Source organism: Cariama cristata, unplaced genomic scaffold (assembly GCF_000690535.1).
Source record: "Cariama cristata isolate BGI_N322 unplaced genomic scaffold, ASM69053v1 scaffold4142, whole genome shotgun sequence".
NCBI classification, from domain to species: Eukaryota; Metazoa; Chordata; class Aves; order Cariamiformes; family Cariamidae; genus Cariama; species Cariama cristata.
The window spans coordinates 27042-50693 of record NW_009601936.1 but is presented as its reverse complement, the minus strand read 5'-3'; the positions used below and the strand labels follow the sequence as shown (position 1 = coordinate 50693).

General features: G+C 38.8%; 1 protein-coding gene across 1 annotated transcript in view; it reads left to right on the top strand.

Moving 5' to 3' along the window:
* Window positions 1-177: 177 nt before the first annotated feature.
* Window positions 178-23652, top strand: part of TRAF3IP1 (TNF receptor-associated factor 3 interacting protein 1) — a gene marked incomplete at its 5' end in the record, with an annotated part of 41742 nt that continues 18267 nt past the window's right edge. Inside the window, 7 exons of the mRNA XM_009710627.1 lie at window positions 178-255; window positions 2008-2169; window positions 4156-4296; window positions 4463-4933; window positions 6123-6200; window positions 13175-13250; window positions 18258-18356. Of these exons, the coding sequence (XP_009708929.1) occupies window positions 178-255; window positions 2008-2169; window positions 4156-4296; window positions 4463-4933; window positions 6123-6200; window positions 13175-13250; window positions 18258-18356 (1105 nt within the window). The remainder of the gene's footprint in view (window positions 256-2007; window positions 2170-4155; window positions 4297-4462; window positions 4934-6122; window positions 6201-13174; window positions 13251-18257; window positions 18357-23652) is intronic.

Below are 23652 nucleotides of genomic sequence, written 5' to 3'. Positions count from 1 at the left end.
ATATATATATATATATATATACACACACAAAAAGTCTTTACATATATATATAAAGTCCTACCACTTGAAATAGGGGAGATACCTTTTTTTGATACCTACTCAATAAAAAAATATTTTCTTAAGCTCTCAGCACTGTTTCAGATGTTTGTTTCTATTTTGATAGAATTTTATTTGTAGATTTCTTACTGGGTGGATGACGAATTTCTTATACGGACAGAACAGACTGATAACGTAACTGCTGAAATTGATGAGAATGTAGGAGGAAATTTTGGATCTTTATTTGAAAACATGTCTGATTTAGAATAGTGTCCTGTCTCCTTCCCTAAATTAATAGATTGCATATGTCCTTGGAAGGATGGACAACTCTTTTAATAGAAGGAAGTTGCAGTATTTCCTTCCTTTCTTTTTTTATTTTTGAACGCAGGCAGTGGTGGTGAGGGTGAAGTGCTCCTGGTGTTAATGGAGACAATCTGAAAATCCCAGCTGTGTGGCAGTTGTTTGTTTTAATCTGTTTGGAAGAGTTGAAGACGGGAAGTACCCCGACTCTGGAGACTTGTCTTCCCACGCGTTTAACTATCGTGCACGTGCTTGCGGCAGAACCCACTTCTTGTTTATGGAGAGTGGCTCTGGGACTTGAGGTACCCCCTGAACAGCTTTATGAAGCTCCAGTGCCACAGGAATAGATAGTGCTGCCAGCTGGGCTGTAAAAAGTGTTGGCCTTGCTCAGCTGAGGAGATACTGGCTTCTCTTGCTTTCTTCTCCGTCGGTACGTCTGTCGAGTTTGATCCAGGTCACTCTGGATCGGTGCACCTGAGATACTCGGACAGTAAGTGCGGTGCAAAATCAGGAGTTTTACTGGATGATTACAACTGTTCCTTTTTCTGGATTAACTGAAACGGCAGTGGTCCGCTTTTCAGTTATCACTTTGGATGTAGTAGTTTATATTCTTTTTGAACTGATGCCTATTAAAACATGCTTACAGAATTCTTCTTACGTGGGTTTACTTTCTAACAGGCTAGTAAAATACTTTCTTTATCTCCACTCGTGAGTGTAAAGGATGAGTGAGTAGACTTTTGTGCTGGGCCGGTAAATATTCCTTCAATTTTCAATTTTATTATGTTTTATTAATAAAACCCTTTTTTTTTTTTTTTTTTCTTTTTATTCTCCCCGCTGAGTATTCTACAGCTGCAGAGACTTCACACCATGTTTTCATTCTCTGGGCCAGGAACCTTCTAATAAAATTTTACTTGGTGGGGGTTTGTTTATTTTGTCTTCATTTTTTTTCTTATGATTTTGCATAATCACTAAAAGACATCATCTCTACTGAAAGACGCTTGGGGAAAGTTGTTTGTAAAGTATAATTGTAAAACTAAAACACATCTGGTAATTGTGGAGATAAAAATACGTGCCTGTATCCCTTTCCCACCATCTTTCGTATGTTTTGTTTTCTTGCTGTTAAGTCTGGTTTGTAAAGTGTGTGTATGAGGATGTAAGTCCCTCAATTTAGACTCTTATTAGTCCCGTAACTTTGGGACTTCTGTGCTGAAAAATATTGAGGGCACGAACTGTCCTTCTGAGCAATATCTGCTGTAACAGTCCTGTTATAACTCTTTAGTGATTCTTTTGGTAACACTTGCAATCTTTTCTTAAGCCAAACTATATTTTCTTTAATGTGTAATGCTTGAAAACAGAGTGCCGAGGGTCTCAGAGCAGTCTTAAAATGCACTGGAGCTAAATAATAAACATATTAAAAAAAAGACAAAGCTATACTTTTACTTTGGTTGTTCTAGTTCACTGTTCATCCGTTATTAAAGCTGTCATTTCTTAATCAGAAATAAATAGCTAGCTATAAATCAGGGGCAACCCTCTTTCCTGACCTTACAAACCACGTGCTGCTCTTGTCGTACGGATGCTTTCTGCAACTATACCTCCCATCAGAGTTTTTCTTGGTGGTGTGCGGGATTATTTTGGAGGCTGAGTGTTATTTCTTAATTGCTCTTTTATCAGGATAAAGATGCCAAAATCAGCTTCCTTCAGAAAGCAATTGATGCTGTTGTAATGGTAACAGGAGAGCCATTGTCGGTAAAACCGGCGCGTGTTGTGGCTGGACACGAACCTGAAAAAACCAATGAATTTCTGCAAGCAATTGGGAAGTGTTGCTTAAATAAGGTATGACATCACTCTATATATTTTATACGCACAGTGATATATTATCCGAGCTTATTTGTAACAGTCTTTATTGACACTCATCTCCTATTTTTAATTACACAAGATAAACGTTGGGTCACCAATTGCAACAACAATAATAAGAACAGATAGATAGTATGTGATCCTTAGCAGAGTTTGAACCAGGTCCCCACACAAATACTTTCTGGATATTTTAGTGCTTTTAACATATACTGGTTTTAATGTACACTGTTTTTTATTTTCCACCTTATTCATTGATCATTTAATAACATTTATGAGGTTTGAAAGACAATATGAAGCTTCAGAACTTTTAAAACTTTGGGATGCAGACACCTTAATTATATGACCGGATGCTGCCACCTTTGACTTTATCTCCTGTAAAATGTCAGTTGAGTATCTAATTCTGTAATGAAAGTAATTTTTCCAGTGTGATGCTGCTGCTGCTTTTTTTTTAAAAAAAACTTTTTTGAATATAGAAATGCAGCAAAGGAGAAATTTGATAACCTGTTAAAAATAACTGCAGGGGGCAGTTCTTAAAATAATTGTTACATTTTAAAAATAATTGTTGCATTAAAAGTAATGGGGATTTTTTGCTTATAGGTGTTACAGATTTTTTTGAAATACAAAGGTATTATCTAAAACCCCTGAATTAATGAGCGTAAAGAAATTATGTATATTTAAATGTGAAATACTGCAGTGTTCACAGGCTGTCTGCAAGTTTAGTTTGGATTATCTTTGTCTGATAATCTACTCAGTTAAATTTCTATTATTTTGTTTTAATTAGCTGTGTGCTATGAGCTTCTTCCTTATGAATTGCTTGAGATCAGAAAGTTGATAGACATACGCACAGAGACTGGACGAGTTTGAAAATGTGCTTGGTGGAACAGCTTTGTAGGATGTTGTGATGAGATTTAATATCCAGGGGGATGTAGTCTACCCATTTGAGCTAAGAAATTAACTCCTTGGCTTTTATAGTGAAACATAAGCTTGATGAGCATTGTGGAAACGATTTCCTTCAGTCTCTAGCTTCGTACTTTTAATGCTGAGCTGAGCACGCTGCTTGGAGTTACTTAGTTCAGGCAAGGGTTGCTAATGTGCAGAAATTAGTGTCCAAATGTGAAAACCCATAAAAATTCATAGTTTTGCATTTACAAACCAGGAGAGAATCAGGAGTCAACCCTCAGGGCAATATCACTTTTAGTGATCTAAAAACTGTTTCTGTTTCAGGAAGGAGAATTCCCTGGCAATGTGATGATTTTTTTTTTTTTTTTCTCGTTTTTTGTTAATGTAGTCAAACTCTTTGCCACTTGGACACAAAAACTTGTCTTGCCGTCTAAATCATCTGATTAATAATTGCTTGTCTTCTTAACAAATGAACTAGATGCGAAAGCTTTTAAAATACTGTAACTGCAGCTTACTGAAAGTCATTCTTAACGTAATTTTCTTTCTTTTAGTGACCAATGCTGATCGAACAAGTATTAGGTGAAAGTGGAGGGGCCTAAGAGTGGCTGCAGATACAACATGGTGTGGTTTTAAGAATGTTTAACCAATCTAGCAGTTGTGCTATAGAAGGATTTGACAGTCATTTACCTTACCGTTTTGAAAAATATTTAAGTTGATGCAATGAGAATTGCTGTTGTGCTAGAAGATGTAAAAAGCACCGTACATTTATATAGCTCTGGTACATATAATGAAATTATTACAAGAATTACAGGGAGGTATTTGACATAAAAGAGCATTATTACTCCTGTGAAAGAATGTTTCCAAAACAGCAGAAATGTGAGCTTTATTTTTTTAAAAATAAAAACAAGCCACAAACAAAAAAACCCAAAAAAACCTCCCCAAAACCCAACCAACCAAAAAAAAACAGCAAACAAAAACTCCCAAGTTGTGTTGATTACAGTTTTAGGAAGAAAGGAGATATTTAATAAAATAATTTACTCAGTGATGTTTTTCTATTCCTTGCAGCTGTCCAGTGATGTTGCTGTAAAAAGGATCTTAGCTGGGGAAAGAGCTGATACTAGAGGGAAACCTCCGTCCTCTAAATCTCGAGATAAAGAAAGCAGAGAATCCAAAGCAGAAGAAATAAAGAGCCATAGGGATAAAGAGGTAGGCAGTTGCAACTTTTGTAGGGTACAGGGTCTACCACTCTTTATGGTTTATTTGTTTGGGTTTGGTTTTTTTTTTTAGCTTGAATTTTTGTCTGTGTAAAGTAACTGTATGATAAGAGTTGCCACGTACTGGAATTAATTTTTAGTTTTTACTTTCTTCTTAGGATAGAGGAGGCACTGAAATTAAAGATAGAAGCTCAAGCAGAGACAGAAAACCCAAAGGCATTTTGAAAGAGAGCGAAGAAAGAGAAAAGGAAAATGATAAACGGAAGGATAATGAAGACAAGCACAAAGACCCTGAAAGAGACACCCTTAAGGAGGGAGAAAAACAAGAAAGGGAACGAGACAAAAGCAGAACAACCAAGCAAGGAAGAGAAACAGAAAAAAGAAGGGGGAAGGGAGACATAGAACGAGAAGATGACCTCGAGCATGATAAAGGACAAGAAAGAGAGAAAAAAAATGAAGGAGGAAGAGAAAAGGACAGATTAAAAGGAAGAGACAAAGATAAGGCTAGGGACAGAGAACGAGAGAAAGACAGAGATAGGGGAAAAGATCGGGAAAGGAATAGACAAAGGGACAGAGAAAAAGATGGGGAGCATTTAAGAGAACATGGAAAAGATAAAGTAGAGAAAAAGGTAATTGAAATCTTATTTCAGAGAATAGCTTTCTGCGTGCTGTGGTAGGGACTGAGTGTATTTCTGCTCATTTAACGATTACGTACTTTCTTTAACAGCAATTACTCTCATGAAGTGAAAGTTTTGGTGTGGATTTGATCTGGTAAGAGTGTGACTGAGGCCATGTGCGTAACTTCATGTCTCTGTCGTGATATATCTTGATTTGAGTCATCAGACCCATCTGACTCTGCTTCTTGAACATCTAATAAGCAGTTTCTTTTCTGAACTCTGCATATCTGAATTCCTGATCACATTAGATCATGTTTGGCAGAGAGAGGTGGCAGCGACTGTTGGAAATGTGTACCTCAAGTGTCTTCCCAGTAATGCACGCTGTTGCAGCCATAGCCACCTTTTAGGGAAAATGGGATTGAAGAGAGTTCCTTTGGGCCATAACTAGTCTCTCTTGAGCTTACTTCTTCTGTACCAGGACACATAGGATGGAGTTGCACATCTGTATATTTTTTTTTTTTTTTGGCTTTCTAGATTAAGCTGCTTGCTTCCAGCTTGATACTTTTTTATTTTTTTTAAATTTTTTTTCCCCCCCTTGAAAGACCTATTGGGAAGCCCATCTAGATTCCTGCAAGGGTGCTCTGTTTGCACTGCATTCTGCACCTCATGTTACACCTTTGAGAGGGAGCACATCCACTGTTACCCCATACTTCAGACCTTCTCAATGCAAAGTGCTAAACTACCTTAAAAGCCATCTCTTCATTGCCTTTCATTTTGTTGTGCTTTTAATCGTCTCTCTTTTCGTCCTGTAAATATTTCCTCTTCTCCTTTTCTGTTGCGTTGCGTGCTGGTTTATGGTAGAAATTCAGGATTAATGGACATCAAAGATGCTTCTCTTAGAGGGTAGCTTAATTTTGTTAGATATGAGAAAGCACTGCTGTCTGTACCTGTCTGCTGGCCTTAAGGATTCTTGCCTTCCTGATATTACTCGCAGAGAACAATGTTGTAACTGTTGATTTTGCTCGGTTAGTCTCCTACGTGGGGGAGACAAGGTAAAAGAGGGCAGGTAGATGGATAAGGTAGGTCGGTGAGCGTTGTAACGTGCTCGGTTCTACTCGATGCTCATTTCCTCTTTCACGTTATTCAGGTAAGTAGCTCGCTTCTCGGCACGCCGAATCTAAAGCAATTAATTTCTTTTCAGTCTGCAGATTCTGAGGAATCCATGCCTAGAAAAATGCAGAGGCCAACTAAAGACAGCAAGTACCAGCCAGATAATGAGGTTAGTAATACAGAAGATCTGGGAAGGTGAATATTCGAAGTGTTGCATTTTAGAGTGATTTGGGAGTCTGCATGAAAGGAATGTGGGATTGAAAGATAGGTAGATGACAAGTTTTAGGGTTGTAAAATAGATAAAATAGATGTTTGTCTGGTTGCTTGGATTTTTTTTGGTTGTGTGGTGTTTTTTCTTTTTGTGTTTTTTTTTTTTGTTTTTTTAATTGCTCTGAGCTTGGACAAAGAAAAGTCTACACAGTTTATTTAATTTTCCAGATTTTATTTCTGTGTATTGATATGTTGGGTAATTCAGGAAAAATGTTTATTCATTCAAAGTTTTCTGTTTATTCCTCTGAATCTTTCCTGGAAAGCTGTTGAAAATTTTTTTTTTTTGTACTTTAATAGAAGTTACTGTTTTGGAAAGAAAATGAGTCCAATCTTGTGTCTGGGCCTACGTTGTGCAGCTGGATGATTGTAGGGCAGAATAGCAACTCACTGATTGCCTCTGAACAGTAGCTGTTGCTTGTGACACCATTGTGTCTGCATCTGCTGCTTCTTGATGACCTGAGGCAATCTGGGGAATTATGGAGCCATATGGCTAAATGTTTAAAGAGTGAAACTTCAATAAATTAACCTAAAGCAGCTCAAGCTAGGAAAAAATAGGCAGGATCCCAAGTCTTAGCAGGAGTCCCTGTTGAGAGTCCATGGGCCACTGACATCATCGTGTCTTCTACATGAGATGACAAATTTATAGCTATTCTTTGACTGAAATCCAACCAAACTTTTAAAATTATTGGCGCTTGGAGGGGGAGCTTATAAAATAGTTTTTAGCCTGAAGCAAATGTTCATGGCCAAGTTAAACTTCCTGCAAATTGGATCTCTAATGGAAATTCTGTGCCTCATCCCAAATTATCGTAGTGCTCTTGGGCACCACAATAATACACTGGGGCAGTAAAGTTTCATTTCCCGTCTTAAGTGCTTTTGGGAGTGATTCCAAGGCATGTGGCTTTATTACCTTAAATCTAGATGACATGCTTTCCTCTACTTGCTTGCGTAACAGTAGATGCTGCTTAGTTTTCAGGTGCTGAAAACACACGCCGTAGAGCAGGGCATGACAAATGGTCGTCATCTTAGGACTGTGGAAAAGAGAAATGAAATGAAAATGTTCCCAATGAATTTTTAGAGCTGGAGAGCTCAGATAGCCGCACAATTAGAGGAAATTCCAGCGTGAAAGTGCATCTAATGGACTGGGGTTGATCTTCCTGCCCTCGCAGTAGTTTCACAGCAGGGTAATGCCTTTATTTCCAGAGATTTACCCTGATTTAAACTACTGTAACTCCATTTAAGTCACGTGGCAGCGAAACAAGTGGATTAAAGAGAAGGGAAACAATTTATGTCTTTATGCACGTGGAGAGTATCAAGTCATATTTTGCAGTCTCTGCTGCATGATCTTCAGCATCTGTCTTTAGCTTTTTGTAAATATAATACGAGTGAAACAATTTGCAGCAGCCCCTCTCAAACAGTGGCTGATACGGCTGTACCTAACGTGTCACCCACTCTTTTCTGCCCTAAGGATTCACCTCTTCTTCTTTTCTCATTTGTTCCTGTCGTCCTCATTTACCCACTTACCCTAGCTCTCCTAGTCCTACTCTGTTTATACTCACGCTCCTAGCTACAACTTCTCTTTCTTTCCAAACCTACTTTTACCTGGCTTCACATTGTAGCGAGCTATTTGTCTTCCACTTGACTTTCATCTTGCTTCCTCTGTATTTGAATTAGGTCTTTTCTTCAGACAGGCTGCTTGGCAGCATAAAAACATGGAAATAGTGGGGGAAAAAGCAGGGGGGGGGAAAATCAGTGGGGAAACGGGAAATTTAATTTCATTTGAGATGTCCACGGAATTTCAGGCTGAGTGACTTTTATGCTGCATTTACTTTAGAGGACAAATTAATTTATATTATTATTTTTTTTTCATATTCTACATGTACAGCAAAGCTATCGCTTAAAATTTAGCTTAAAATTTACTTCTAGGAGATTAGGAGTCTTAATAAGATTCTATCTATGTTCGTGCAAGTCTTAATTTTTCTTGCTGCTAATTATCAGATGCCAGCTTTAAAATGGTACTTAAATTTTGACAGGTTGACTTTTTTTTTTTTTAAAAAAAAACCCACAACGTATTTTTCTGGTACTAAAGAATCTCCGTATGTTACCCAGCATGTAATAGTCATCACATGGGTATCTATAATTTTCTGGAACTAAAAGAAAGCAAGTATAAGTAGGAATTGAGAGACATTTGGCTAACACATGGCAACCAGAAGAAGACTACTTGCTGCTTCAAGGCTAGCTGTTGCATACCACACTGTTTGTGATCAGAGGGAGTTGAGTTGTATTCTGGTAGCTCTCAGTCCATCTCAGGTAAAAGTCTGGTTTAAAATGGATACTTCATAGCATGACTTGTTGACCTTCTAAATAATAAAGATAACTTTGTCTTTTGACGAAAGGTGATTCAGGTCATAGAGCTTCTGAGCGTATGGTGCTGTTTATATGAAAGTGGTTGCAGAACAGGTATGTCATTTACCCCTAAGGCCAAACACGTTGGAAAAGTCTCTTCCATTTTACAGATGGCTCCCGAAACTCTTGGCTAAAGCTTTTTGTAATATCCTGTCACTTTTGGCCATTTCTATAACGACTTTTATTTTTGCCTTACAAACTGTATTGCTCTGGAACTGGTCAATTCAATCAGCCTCTAAGTCGTATCTATTGAACTTCTATTTCTGTTGGAACTCATCTCGACTCTATAATGAAACAACTGCTGAATGAAAAGAAGACAGATCTGCCCTAGAAGCAGCAGACACAATTGTTCCATGGAAATCTGCTGGACATGGCTCAAATATTTTTATTCTGGTGCTGTGAATGACCCTCTCTTTTTTGATGTCAGTTATTCATAACTGCCTCATATAATGGAAATCCATCACTAAAACTTACGTTTGAAAAAGCGGGATTTTTCTAATAGTTCTTTTTGTGTTTGAAAGGTTTTAATTAGCAGAAGCTAACACCAATAGAACACCATCTTGCGAGCCTTCATTTGAGGAAAAGAGAATTGATTGATATTTTCCTAGTAAGTTTTATCACCACAGCAGTCAAATTGACCTTAACAAGTAGAGATCTTTCCTTGCTGCTGTTGCACACTAACAAATTCTGCCTGTTAATAACGATAGCCGTTTTAGGAATAAATACTGGAAATACAGACAGTTTGAAGGAAAGAGCAAAGAAAGTCTTTGAGGGATACGTAGCTTTCAGTAAAAGCATTAGAAATGAGCTGTGTTTATTTGTTGAGGAGTAGTCCGTTGCACAAAATGAAAAAATGTATTTATATATGTAGTTGTATTTATATAAAACTTACATATATATACACATATCTATGTAGTTTTATTTATATAAAACATACATACATACACACACTCTTTACAGTATACATGCATGTATACCTCCTGGCACCGTGGATCTAAATAGAAGAAAAATATTGTGGAGGGTTGATTGAATTAGATTTCTGTTTGCAGACTCAATTCTTCTTTATAATTAGTGAACTATCGGTAGATCTGATGAGTTAGAGGGGGAAAAAAAAAAAATCACAGTGGCTGATTTATATAATGAGTTGTCCCCCTCCCTTGCTTGGGTGGGAGTGTTTTTTCTGCCGTTGGCCGTTGATGCACGGAGTGGTGGTGGCGAGAGGAGATGTACGTAAGCATGTACAGAATTAATTGTGAGAGCAGTATGGAAATCACTGATGGAAACTGTTCATGAGATCCTTTCAAGAATGTAGAGGTTGGTTAGTGCATGGAAAGGAAGAAGAACTAACGGTTTGGCAGGATGTCTCTTCAAAGCGTATTCCCCTTCTCGACCTGTGGAAACATTAGAAATCGTTGTTTTCTTATGTCTTAAAGTGAAAGTCAACCTATTTAAAGGTTAATAACGAGGACAAAGCAGCAAATTGGATGGATTACAGCAGGCTGCTGTATCCTTTCCAAAATTGAAACGTAATTACTCAAAACTGGGAAGTGTGCGTACATCCATCTAGGATTCCACTTTAATATATTTTTTCCAGGATGATGTGAGATGAAGTGTCAGATTTCTTTTTAATGGCTCCAGTGACTGCTTTTCAAAGTCTTGGAACCTATGAATTTGTAAGAAGAAGAATGACCTATTTTATCTCCCTTTGGAAAGGCTCAAATCATAAATATTGTGGGATTTATGTTTTTGTGTGCTACCATAGTGATTAAATTTTAGTTTTTACTTTGCACCTGTTGCCAGTGTGCACATATGGCTCTATAAAAACGTTAAGCGGTGTTTGTAGTCACTACCTGACATAAATAAATGACTGAATCCACTCCTCCAGAAGCCTCAGCACCTATTCTCAACTCCTTCCCCACCTGTGCTAATAATTACATCACCCAAAGAGCTGCTGAAGTTTGAGTGTACCAGATGTGGCCTGCGGGCCCGTAGAGCCAGACTCTGATGGTATGTAAGCTTTACTTTTGCTCCTCACATAGTGTTGTGGTTGTGAAAGATGGTAGTAATTAAGATGAACTAAGATTAAGATTAACCACTTCAATATTAGCTATTATGCACTTTGGACTTCTGTCTGTTTTTCTTTATAACATGCCAGTATTTCCTGAAGAGTGAAGCAAAAATATTGGTAGCTGTGGTTGTGGGTCAAATAATCATTATAATAATCCAGTGAAGATAGCGTAAGTGAAAAGTAGTTTATGGGAAAGCAGGACCATGTACCATCCATTCGGCTCGATTTTTGTGAGACGTAGGATCTAGGGCTTTCTTTTGGCTGATTGAATACCTGAAATTCTGAGCATGCATGTTATCTTACAATCATGGAGGTGAAGGAGATGCAGTTTCTAAAGGACCTAAACCAACTGTTGAAGCTCAGTCTTGCGTAGACTGCTCTCTTTCCTATAAAGCGCTTCCAAATAGTTCAACTTCTCTTTTTATCACGGTTTACACACTGTGTTTGTCTGTTGTTCATAAACACTTCCCCTTTGTTTGTCAAGAACTTCTGTTGAGCTCGTGGTGCGTTACAGCATATAAAAAAAGCAACCTTTGCCTTCAAAGCAAACTTATCACCGTGTTCCTGACATGTCAGCTTAATTCCCCTTCTTCATGTAGCTCTGTCTCCAGGGCCAGTGGGTACATTGGCTTATAGAGGTAGGATGTTTCTCTTGCATGGTCACCTAAAGTAGCTGGAGTTAAAACACTTACCAGTATCCTTTATTTTTAAACATCTTGTAGTGTTATTTTCCATTATGACATGTATGGTCCGTTGTTCTATATGCAAGATATTATGGAAAATGAATGTTTTACATTGTGTAATTTGACAATTTCCTCTTACAGGTTATTGGAACATATAATGTTAACATTTTTGTGGAAGAATTTGTAATTCTCATTTATGTTATCAATATGGACGTTATCAGCAGGGCTGGCAATAAATCTTGGATGCAAACTGCATGGACTGTTAATTCACACAAACTACAAAAAAGCAGATAGGAGGAGGTCCTGTGAGGTGCTAAACATATTTCAGGATTTTGAACAAGGTGCAGAGGTGTATTATAGGGTTAGAAAGCACAGAAACATAAAATGGTATTCGATAAATCACCTGTACTTCATCCCTTGTGTTCAGAGGTGGTTGCTTCCTCTTCAACACCAAACGTTTCTAATGGAATCAGGGAGTTAGGTAAAAGGACAGGAAAGTTATTAGAAGCATGGATGGTTTATTGGAAGCTACTGGTTTATTAATATGTCCACCACTGTAAGAAGTGGGCAGCCCTGCGTGTGTGCGTAGTCGTCCAGATCCCATCGCTGGCTCCGTTCTCCGGTCTACATATAAGCAGAAGTCTGCCCCTTCTGCTAGCCAGAATTGGGGTAATGGGATGGACTGCTTCCTTCCCACCCTGATCTCATAGCCAGGAGATGGTCCTGGTGGCCTCGTCTCCTGGGACCAGTGTTGATCTCATCTCACGAGAGGCTGCTGCTTATTGCACGTCTTTTTCCCAACCTCCAGCCAAGTGGACCTCCTGATTTAACTTGCTCCTTTCCAAGGGTGTATGACCATTGAAACCTGTAACATGCAGAAAGTATTGTCAGTCGGATGTTCTTGACTTCAGGCAGTGCAAGCTCCATCCAGAGAAAACAAAATAATTCTCGTGTGTGCTCGCCTGCTTTCATTTCTGGGCTTCACTGAATTACCTTTGTACTAAGGTCAGAGTCCTCAGAAGTGTCCTGAACTTCCCTCCAGTTTGATTTTTTGTACTTTTGAACTCTTATCCTCCTTCCTGTACCAGCTGCACCTTCAGATCATCCATTGCTTGTCTGCTGGACTCTTTGGCAGGACCCATTTCTTAGTTTGTCCAGCGTCTTTGTCCAGGGAAGTTGCCATTTGACTAAAGGACTATGCAAGTCTAGTGGCATGTTTTTTTTAGTCTTTCCTTCTATTTTGGAACAAAATTTAAAAGACTTCCCAGAAGGTTAAAGAGGAACTGTGTATATGATGTAGCGGAAGCATATAGGTGATTGTAAGCATCTAACTCCTTTCGGTAGCTTGCTGGTAGCGAAGCGTTGTATCCCAAGACCAGCAGTGGCATCATAGATGCTCTACGGGTTTCACAAGATTGCTCTGCCTTGGATAGTCTTAGTTCACATTTGGAAGTTGTCTTTACAATAATGAAATCTAATCACGTAGGTTCATTTAAAAGAAAATAGCTAGCATATATCCAGGAAAAATACGTGCAGACTTTGAGGAAAATAGACTTGACATATTCTTAATCTTGTATGTGTGAGTCGGTTTTGTAAATGAATATTTATGTGTAATACATGTAGATTAAGAAAGCAGCACATGTAAGTAAAATTTATATATAAATGCATAGTTTTTTATATACAATTATATAAATTTCTGGGCTTTTTTTTTTTTTTAAGAGTCAAAGTCCTGCGGGAATATCACAGCAGCCTTCAACAAAAGGATCAAGGCAACGCGCCAAACCCGGAGGAGAAGGTAACTAGAGGGAGGATATTATTTCTGTTAAATATGCTGGAGGGTTATTGAATAGGAATAGCATAAATACTTAAATATCCGTGTTTATTATTTTCAGTGCTTGTTTTATACTCCCAGTCTGCATTTATGAATCCAATAGGCAATTTTTCTGCGTGGATTTGATACATAGAAAGTGGTACTCAGTTCAGTTTGCTCACATTCCTCATGCACAACTGCAGATACAAATTCAGCCTGCTCTTGGTATTGATTGTTTTCTCTCTGAATGGGCTTTTTTAGTTGGTCTACGACTATTTCTATTAGTTTCACAATAACTGGTTTTTTGCTTAATAATCTAGGAAGTTTAGACAAATACACCTTGCAAAACTTTGGCTTTTTTTTTTCCTATCACCGATGATTAGTGGACAGTGTGTCTGAGTTGATAAATTTATTGCATGTTACGTTTACCTAAAGTCACATGTAAAGGTTTGTTAAATGTTTACTGCAGAGCAATATTCAGCACAGCATTTTTGTTTTAGTAAGACTTAAGATATGTTGTTTAAGGTTGTTTTAGTAAGGTGAAAGACATTTGTGAGGCAAGATGTGCTTTCTTGTAGGGATAAATCATACAGCCGTGAACCCTGAATTTGTAACTTCATCACTTACTAATATTTGGGAAGACTGCTCTTCCTAAATTTTGCTAGGGAATCCAAACTTCACTTGTTTTCTGAATTTTTCAGTTGTTTGGATCTGAAGTCTTAGTGTTTGGTCTCTAGAAATTTTGGGTTTATAAGCGAAAAGTTCATACTTGTCAAAAAAACCCAACCAACAAAACAAAAAGGCATGTTCCCTGAGATTAACTGAGTACTGACGAATGCAAAAAGGAATTTCCCTGCATATTTGTTTTGATAAGCAGTACACTAAACCAGCCACATTTGTGTTACACTTTCTGGGGTTTCGTCAGTGAAAAGATGGTTGAGTGAATTCGACTAGCCAACCCTTTCTGAGTGATTTCCATAGCTTGCGACACTTAGAATACTCCAGGTATAAGCTGGAGAACAGGTGAAGAACAGGTATTAAGCAAAACCTCTGGCTTGCACCCTATTTGATGATTAGAGAAGATTCCTGTGATTATTGAAACAACAGCACATGTTTGTAGATCTTTAACTTTCTCCAATGTCTGTCCTTACAGCTGTGGTCAACTGTACTGCACCTGGGCTGGTGTCAGGCCAGGACCTTGTGATTTGAGTTGGAACAGGGAAGGTGATCTGGGTATCGTCAGTACCGAATCCTAATCCTCATCATCTTCCACAGTAGCTCAACCAGGTGTAAGGAACCAAGCCCTGCCGCATTTCTGCTGAGAGTGCTGGGGAAGGAAGGACAGATATTTATTTGTTACAGAGGAATTATCGACGGGAAATGAGACTCTGTAAAAGGTCCATCTCTTTGTGCTGGCCGGGAGTCGCCCCTGGTAGCGGTGTGGCCACCACCCTGAATCTTGACAGTAGCTGAGGAGGTAGCTCTGTAGTCATCTCGTCCTTGCTTCAGTGCGAAGTCTGTCCAGACTGTCACTTGTGATGATAGATCTGTGGTATCCAGGCTTGTCCATTAGGAAGTGGATTGATGCAAACTGTAATTTTATTGATTACAGGCCATTTTACCAGCCTTTGGAAGATAACCTCTTCTGAGTCTTTGTTGACTAGAGCTATTTAATAAATGGTACAATCGTCAACAAACATCTCTCCTCATCTGCCTCACACCTGCCTTAGTCATTTCTTTTTGTCTCTTTGGACAAGATTTAAGTGAAGATTTTAGTCTTGAGATGGTTTTAACTGAGTTTACTAGGCAGTTGTGCCAGGCTTTGCAAATCAGTAAATTATTTTATTGTACCTGTTAAGGTGCTTCATTGCAATTGATTATGCCACCAGCTTTTGTATCTAAGTGTATTAAGTCTTGTATTTGCATACTAACTAGAAACTAGATTCCCTTCAGAATATCCCAAGTACTTAATACTTTCACATCAGGAAGAAAGGAATCTAAACTTAGGACTGCTAGCCCTTTGTATAAGAAAGCCAAGAGGAAGAGCTAGAGAAACACATAGGTAAGGAATAAAACTGGCTGATACCCAGACCTCATACGACGACAGCGTAACTGCAATTTCTGTCTGTATTTAAATGCCTCTTTCCCCCTACTCTTATTTCAGTGACCTGATTATTTACCATTATTCAAATTTTCTTTCAATGGTTTTGTGCCCTGGGCGCTGATATTTTATTTCTAATGAAGAAGTCACTGTGCATAAATCAGTTTAACATCTCTGTTCAGAAGATGCAATAACACCTGCGAATTGATACCTGTTAAAATAGCTAATTCTGGCTAAAGACTGGTACTGTTTAAACTAATGAAGCATGAAGATCTTCATACACTCAACCTGCCAATGTCACTCATTAATTTTTGTAAAGAGTTTGTGTGTCGCTTTGTGTCTTCCCAAGCATCCACGTTTTCTTTGGGTTTCTGTTTTAGTAGGTTGCCGTGTGTCTGAGGCAGAATACTGAAGTTATATCAGAGCTTGGGTAGTTTTCTCAGATCAATCCATAGCCATGTTCTCAAAAGGACTCGGGGAAAAAATTAAAAAGATGTTTAAGCAGCTTAAATACCTTGGAAGAGATCTGGCACTTTGGATATGAATATCTGTTGACTTAGCTTAATTCGAGTTGGTGCTTGAAAATTGAAAATTTTACATCACATCTCACATACTTATATGCTGTGAGGTTTTAATAATTTTGCAGCTGAAAAGTACTGTCTGGATTCCATTAAATGTAGTCTTATTTTACTACTTAGTGATCCTTAGCTGATCCTATAACTTTTTTATTTCCCAAGATTTGAATATTTGTTTTATAACCTGAACTGGCGCTAAACTACAGTGACCAGACATGCCCCATTTATAGGATCATCCCTTCTTTAAAATCAGCATCCAATTTTTCTGATAAATGAAATACGGTTAACGACTTATCCTGTGTTTTGGCTTTAAGGTAAATATTTTAAAATACTCCTCTTTTCATGATGCAGCAAGCCAGTGTACTCAAATTTCAGTTTACCTAAGCGATAAATACTTTGGGACATTAGCCCTCTTTTTTTTCTAATGCAGCAGAGCTGGAGTAGGTGAGCAGGGCTCATTGGTGCTCCAGTAAGTAATCCAGAGGGTAGTAAAAACCCTTCTGGAGCTATGCTGGTGCTGCTTGCGCACTGGTCTCTGTGGTTACTGGTGACGATGGTCCAGAGCTGTCTGTATTTTCTAATATTAACTGGAGATAAATAAATGCACGACAGGAGAATACAAAAGGGCTAATGTCATGACTAAACTTGTCCTAAACTAAACTGAAGTGGTGAATGGAGGACTCGTTAAGCAAAACCAGGTATCCTGGTAGTTGAAACAAGTCATACCAGCATTTAATCACTTCTATTACGAACATTTCCTAAAGGTAATGGGGCAAATGTTTTGCGTTTGGTCTTTTTTTTTTTATAGTTAATGTTACATTTATTACTACTCAATGACTGCTTTTGTAGTTGCAACGTGCCTTGCAACAAAACTTGAATCATGCAACAGAGACCATTTTTGCTAATTTAGAAGCTGATTGATAAATTGAACTTTTTTTTTTTAAAACTTACAGTTGCTCTTTAGTGAGATCTGAACAATTTTCCTTCCAGACACTGACTTACCTTCTAAATGGAAATGATGGAGTAAAGTGCTTCACTTTCCACTGTTGGTTTGGCTTTTCTGCTAAGCTCCAGACCTTATGGGTAACTTAGAGCACTGCTGTATAAGTTGGTGATGAATGTTTAAATGCTAATTTCAGTTTATTAAATGACAATTCATCCTGGCCTTAGGTAACCAAAATCAAAATGCTGGTCGACCTTTCTCTGCTATGTGTTAATCTACTCCTAAACGAGTAAACCTGGGAATCTGTTCTTTACCTTTGCATAAGGAGATTTGGAAGCGCTGGGTTCAGTTCCTGGGCAGAGCTTTGGGTACCTCGGTTTTAAACACGCGTGTTCTTTCTGTTGTCTGTAATCGTGCCCGTTTCTGAATTTATTCTGCTTCTGCTGCATCTTGAGGAGTGTGAAAACTGAACATATTTCGCCAAGTGAAGGGGAGTGTGTGTCTCTCTATATATGTTTTTAATGATAAGACTAAAGCTAAATATTCTACTCATTCTGTATTTATCTTGACAAACTGTATGAACAGTTTAACTCTTCTTGACCACGTGTGTTGAATGCCCAGATAGATGTTCAGGAATGGTGTACAAATGGTTCTGAATCGTTTTCTCCTTTGCGTCCCTCCACCCTGAATGTCTCTTCTCCCTGGGCAGATAATTTAGAAATCAGCTGCATACCTGAATATTTCAGCTTTCTTCCACTGGGTGTTACTTCGCTTTTGTCAACATCGTCCTATTGTAGCTGGGGGAATTAGTTTAAGATAATTTCTAGATGAAATGGTCTTTCATTTTTTTGCAAAAATAAAACTTTTTTTAGGTAGTATCAAAAGTGGACTAGGTTCTTCTATGGCATTACCAGCAAGTTGTGGAGTTCAGCTACCACAAATCAGCTTTTCTTGCTTGAAATTTCTTAATGGCTTTGGTATGAAATGTGTTTAAAGCTAAAACCTTTGAAACAAACCAAAGTGCCTTATGCATTCCAAGTAGTATACAAACAATGTCGTGTATTTTAGCAATTACTTAGCCTTTATTAGGTAAATACTGTATTGTTTCACCAGCTATCAGGCTAATAAAGAATATCTGTAAATCATTTCTGATTTAAAGAAGTTGCCATTAGCCTGCAGTAACATAAGGAGTTCAATCAGCGGTCATGTAAAAAGTCTTTGCGAACTTTGAATGTTATTTATTTATGCTCGAGATGGTTTATTAAACTAGGGTAACCCTTAAATAGGAAGTGTAACAGGTATTTAAGCATGGCTTTTTATTTTCATGTTTTACTGTACCTTTGGTTTCATTTGACTATAAACTTTTGTTATAGGAATTGTGGAAACGAAGAGCGTGGCAGATAGGATTTCAGAGGATGGTGTTGCTAAACTGCAAGAGCAAGCTGAACCAGGACCTGCAGTAAAACAGAAAGGTAGGGAGAATAAAAACTTGACTGCCTTGGAAAGTCTCTAACCTCAATGCTTCGGGGTTGAACTTGAATCCATGCAGCTCAAATGATTTAAGGAGGGTGATTTACACTTAATTCAACTGCTGCCTTATGTTTTAATCACATCTTGTGATTAATGTCCCAGTTTGAAAAAATGCATGTTCCCTGATAAAACAGTCATTTCTGTTTTCTTTTTTCTTACTCTTATGCAAGTTTTCAGAGACCAGTGCTTACAGCATCCCAAGGAAAATGCAGGGCTGCTGCACCTGAATCCCTTGGTGACTTGTTCTGTGTAAGAACTGAATCACTGCACGTTGCCTTTTTGTACAAGTATTTAGGAGTCTCGCTTAGTGTTTGCATTTTACAGATTTTAGAAGAAAATTCCATCGCTGCATTCTTGTTTCTCCCTTTTTTAATTTCAAGTTGTATATAGCTCCCAAGACATGTTGTTAATGAGGTATTTGTATCCAGCTACAGCATACATGGAGCCATAGAAGCAAAATGCAGGAGGAAGAACTGAGATTTAAGCAAAAAGCTGCATTTTTGTTTTCTTCAGATCCAGATGCTTGACCTAGTTAGGAGAGTTGATACCATGTACGTGGGAGGTCAAAGGCTGTTTCCCTGTCCACCTGTGGCCTTCAGGGCCTCATAGCTGTGTCAGTCTAATGAAATGTAGACAGTTGGCCAAGACATTTGCGTGACCTTACACAACTGGGAGAATTTCCATGCTAATTCTTGTTAAGCTTTTGGAGCTGTCTTGTCTATTGGAATGTATCTGGTAGACAGTTGGCCAAGACATTTGTGTGACCTTACACAACTGGGAGAATTTCCACGCTAATTCTTGTTAAGCTTTTGGATCTGTCTTGTCTATTGGAATGTATCTGTTATGGAATATTAACTTTATATTCCTCTATTTATAATTTGAATGTATGTAAGAGGAGTACCCCCAGGTTCATTATTGATTTGGTTTGGATTCTCAGGTGGTAGAAGAACCAAATATTGTATTGACTGTTCTTTATCTTCAGCTTATTCAATAAGATAGTATAACATAGTAGTGCATTAGTGAACCTTAATTTTCCATAAGCTCTTACAGAGGTGAAATTGTCATTCACGTGTTTAATAGCTTTCACAGTCGGAATGTGAAATCGATTATGACAGTCGATAAGAACAGTCATTGCTGATAGCTAAGTTGGATGCTATTTGGAGTAATCGTGAGACAGTGATCCCCTGTCCCTTCTTGCTGTGTTCTTGTGCCTTTAACTGTAAATAAAAATTCTCAAAGGAATTTATAGGATTTTAAAAACGTTGTTTACTGGCTGAAATAAACTTATTTTCCTGGATCTTTTGGAGTAGTATTCCTGCATTCTACTTCAGTCTTGTATTCTGTTTCTGAGCACTGAGGCTCTGAACCTTTTTCTTATGAGGTGTGTTTTTGGTTTTGGTTTTTTTGTTTGGTTGGGTTTTTTTTTTTTACTTTATAATGAGGGTTTGTCAGCATATCAGTTATTCTCCCTTGGTGTCCTCAATTAGGAATCCTCACTGGCTAGTTCCTAGTAGCCTCTTAAATAAGAAGGATATGTTTAAAGCTTTCTGGCAAAAGGGTGTTTTGGCCTGCCTCAGCTATTTGCTCATACATCCCTGAAGTTACTTAGGTTCCACTTTCTTTAGACATGTGCACATAAATGCACGCACTGTGGCAAGAAGGGAGGAACACGGGGATTTCATGGTCCCTCTATGTAAAGTGTAGGCCTGCACGAGGCTTTTTCAGAAGCTGATGATTAGGTAAGATTTTTCTGAACCTTGTTAAATTCTAAAACGAGCTTTTTTGGGGAGTTTCACTGGTGCAATTTATCTTCTTACAGTTTTGGTAATTACTTTGAGGTACACTTCTGGAGTAATGCCAGGCTCCTTTCTAAAGTTTATCTCAAAGTAACCTTAAGATGTTACCACTCATTCAGTTGAGCCATCACAGCCACCTACCACCCATCCGCAGAGAACTGATGTATATGTCAAATATGAACGTCCTTGCCACCAGCTTGGCACAGGGGCTGAGAGCGCAGCGTCTTAAACCAAATCGTGCTGATCCAGTTCTTCAGGCAGTGTGTGAATGCACGTATTAACGGGAGGGAATGGGAAGCGGGAAGCCGAGGGCGCTTACTTGGTGGCAGTGCCAGTTTACACTAGTTGGAAGGGTTTAGGAAACTACTGAAACTCTGCTTAGTTGGTCACTGCATCCTGGAAATCACAGTCCTTGCAAGATGCTTAGGCACTGTCTTGTTTGCTTATGTAGCTGGTCCATGATACCGTTTGGTTGGTTAATGGGGCATTAGATTTATCCTCTAGCTAAGTCCAGTGGAATTAAATGGAAACTGGGTGTTGAAACTGCTTGAAAATCACAGTCGCTGCCCGTCCGCAGCTCCAAACCTACCTTTGGAGTAGTTTAGGCAGAGAAGCGCTGAAGGCAGCTCTTCCACAAGGTTTTCAAGGGCTTAGGGGGTACTTGGGACTACTTTAAAAAAATATTATGTTCTCTGAACGGCTTCTGAATTTCCTCTGGACCTTTTAATTTTTCTGTTTCTGGACTGTATAAAGTTACTTTGAGGGGTGAGCAGTCCCTGTGCTTTCTTAGCTCAAAGTAGATTGGCATGGCTTCGCCTCTCAAATCTGTTGTATGGATTTATACAATTCACCTTTCCCACCTCTCATTTAACTTTCAGGAGTGTCTACTCAGATATTCTATCAGGACAAACATTTTGATCCTCCACTGTCTTTTGACTTTTTTTTTTTTAAAAAAGTTTCATTTCTGATGAGTGCGTTCAGGTTAGTGACCAGAACATCGATGTCTTTAGTACAGAAGGGTGAGTTTGTGGGAAACACTCCCTACTCTGTTTGTCCCTCTTCTCCCGGCCCTGGAAGTAGCTGCCGAGTAAGAAACTGGCTGTAATTCTTGTTGTGTGCTTCATGCCTAACTCGGTCAGATTATTGTTAAAGAATTTCTATAACTTCTCTGAAAATCAATGTATTTGTTATTTCCAGGTGAATTTGCAAGCGAGACAGGAACATTGTAGTGACAGAAGACCAGCACTGAACATACCAATGATACTTAAAACCTTCTAATAGAAAAAACAGTGTTTTTTAATAAACAAAGCACTTCTCTATTTTAGTGGGGTTTTTTCTTTTATGCTACGTATTAAAGAGTTTTTAAACTGTAACAAAACATCATTTAGTTGTGTTTGAATGCTTTAAGTAGACTTTATCCGAGTAGTTTCTATTTAAAAGAATACCAAAAAGCCATCTATGAAAGTGCTTTGGGTTAAGTGGTTAAAAAAAAATAAAATAAAAAAAAGAAGTAATGTTTTATGAGCACTTTATAGGTTCTAACTTGAAAATAAGCAGAACCTGTGGGGACCTTTTTGCAATATATTACAGGTAGTTATTGCAACAACCAGATTAATAAACCGTACGTTTTCCATTTTCTTAATGTCAGTACGTGACTTTGTTTCCCTTCTCCTGTTACTTGTTGCGTATGCGGCTTCTGTTCATATGAAAAGTGAAAACCTTTCCTGAAATAACTGGATAATTGGACCAGTAATAAACAGTGAATCTGGACATCTGCTGTATAGGAGAGCCCTGAAGCATCTCTTGGTTTGCTCTGTGCAGGTGTCCCAGCGCTGTGCTATGGTCACTGCTCTGTCACCACTGCTGCTGGGGGGCTGGGATAAACTAGGGAACGGAGACTTTAGAAATGCTCTTTTTTCAGACGGAGTAAATGAATGCTTGCAGGACTCCTTGCAACTGCTGACTTTCTCTCTCGTGAGCAGCTGTGATGTCAGCGTGATGCACGTCGGGACGTAGCGAGGGCAAGAAATCAACGGAGACCTTGACTTCTGACCGATAACTGCTCCAAAAGCTGAATTTCTTTAGCAGGCTGCCCTCCTTGCTTAATGGCAGGTGTTTCTTTGAAAACAAAAAAAGCGGTTCTTGCAGGCGTCGCTTCCTGGGAGCTGGGTTAATATGGAGGCGAGGGAGGACTGTACGTGCTTCCCACAAACCTGCAGAAATCTGCTGTGCCAAAGGGCTTTCCCGTATGAGAAGTGAAGCTGTACTATTAACAAACTGAATGCAAGACACAAAAAGTTAAAAATCCTGGATGTGCTTATGCCTCTCCCTGTCTGCGTAAAGGTTGCCGGAGAGTTCTTTGTTCGGTCTGATTTACCCGGGGTACCCACGGTCACCAGTGGGCTGTCTCAGCTCCTGTGATTGCGTGTGCAGGCTCCAGGCAGAGCCTTTATGCAAAATCAAATATTTAATTATGGAGCAGACCTCTGGTTTTTATTTCTCCGTGCTTTTGTGATCTCCATCATGTGGGAAAATGCCTTTCACTGTATGGAGGGGGAATTTTGAAATCCTTATCGCATCCCTTAGGCAGGGATGCTGAATTAGGTACCCAGGGAAGCGCAAGAAGCTCGTGGTACAGCCAGCAACAGAGCACAACTTTCTGACTCGGGCCTGGTTGGATCTTAACAGAGCGACCACGCCAGGTCATGTCCCAACGACTGTAGGGTTGGTTGATGCACGGCGGTTGTTCCTGTACCAGTAAGACGGAGGGAAAACTTTAACATAGCGCTTATGGTTGTTGATTGTATTTACATATCTTCCTTACGTTCTCCAGTGGACCATATGTAGATTTAATACACCGTATAAAAACGTAGTTTACGTACTGTTCAGTAGTTTTAACTGAGAAGGTCCTACCTGGGACATGGCTGTTCAGAGAATATGTGCGAACCCATTAGGAAAATGGAATGCAGTAGACTCCAGGAAAGATGCTTGCATTTCTTTGCCTAAATTTAGACTGGTAAAAGCCCAGCTGCCTTGGCCTTTTTTTTCTTTTTTTTTTTTTTTCTTTCAGTGGTGCCATTTGTTGGTGATTTCAGAGCAGAAGGACACTGAAGGGGATAATAGTGTTAGAGGAGTCCTTTCTGCATGTGGCATTACATGCAACAAATACTTACTGACAGATTATTCATCTGAGCAAGCTTTCTAGATGGAATCCAAGAACATCAAATGCTTTGTACCTACCAAAATTATTTGTAGAAACGCTAAAGTGGTGAATGATGTCGTTAATCCTGCGCAGTTAGATTGTCAAGGCAAAGATGTCATTCATCTTGTTCTCTACCATTACAAAGAACGGTCTAACCTGAGCTTGGCAGGTGTGGGTTCATGCTGTTGACTGCATTGGACTGGTCAGAGTAACTCGGTGGGAAACCTATCAACTGGGAAA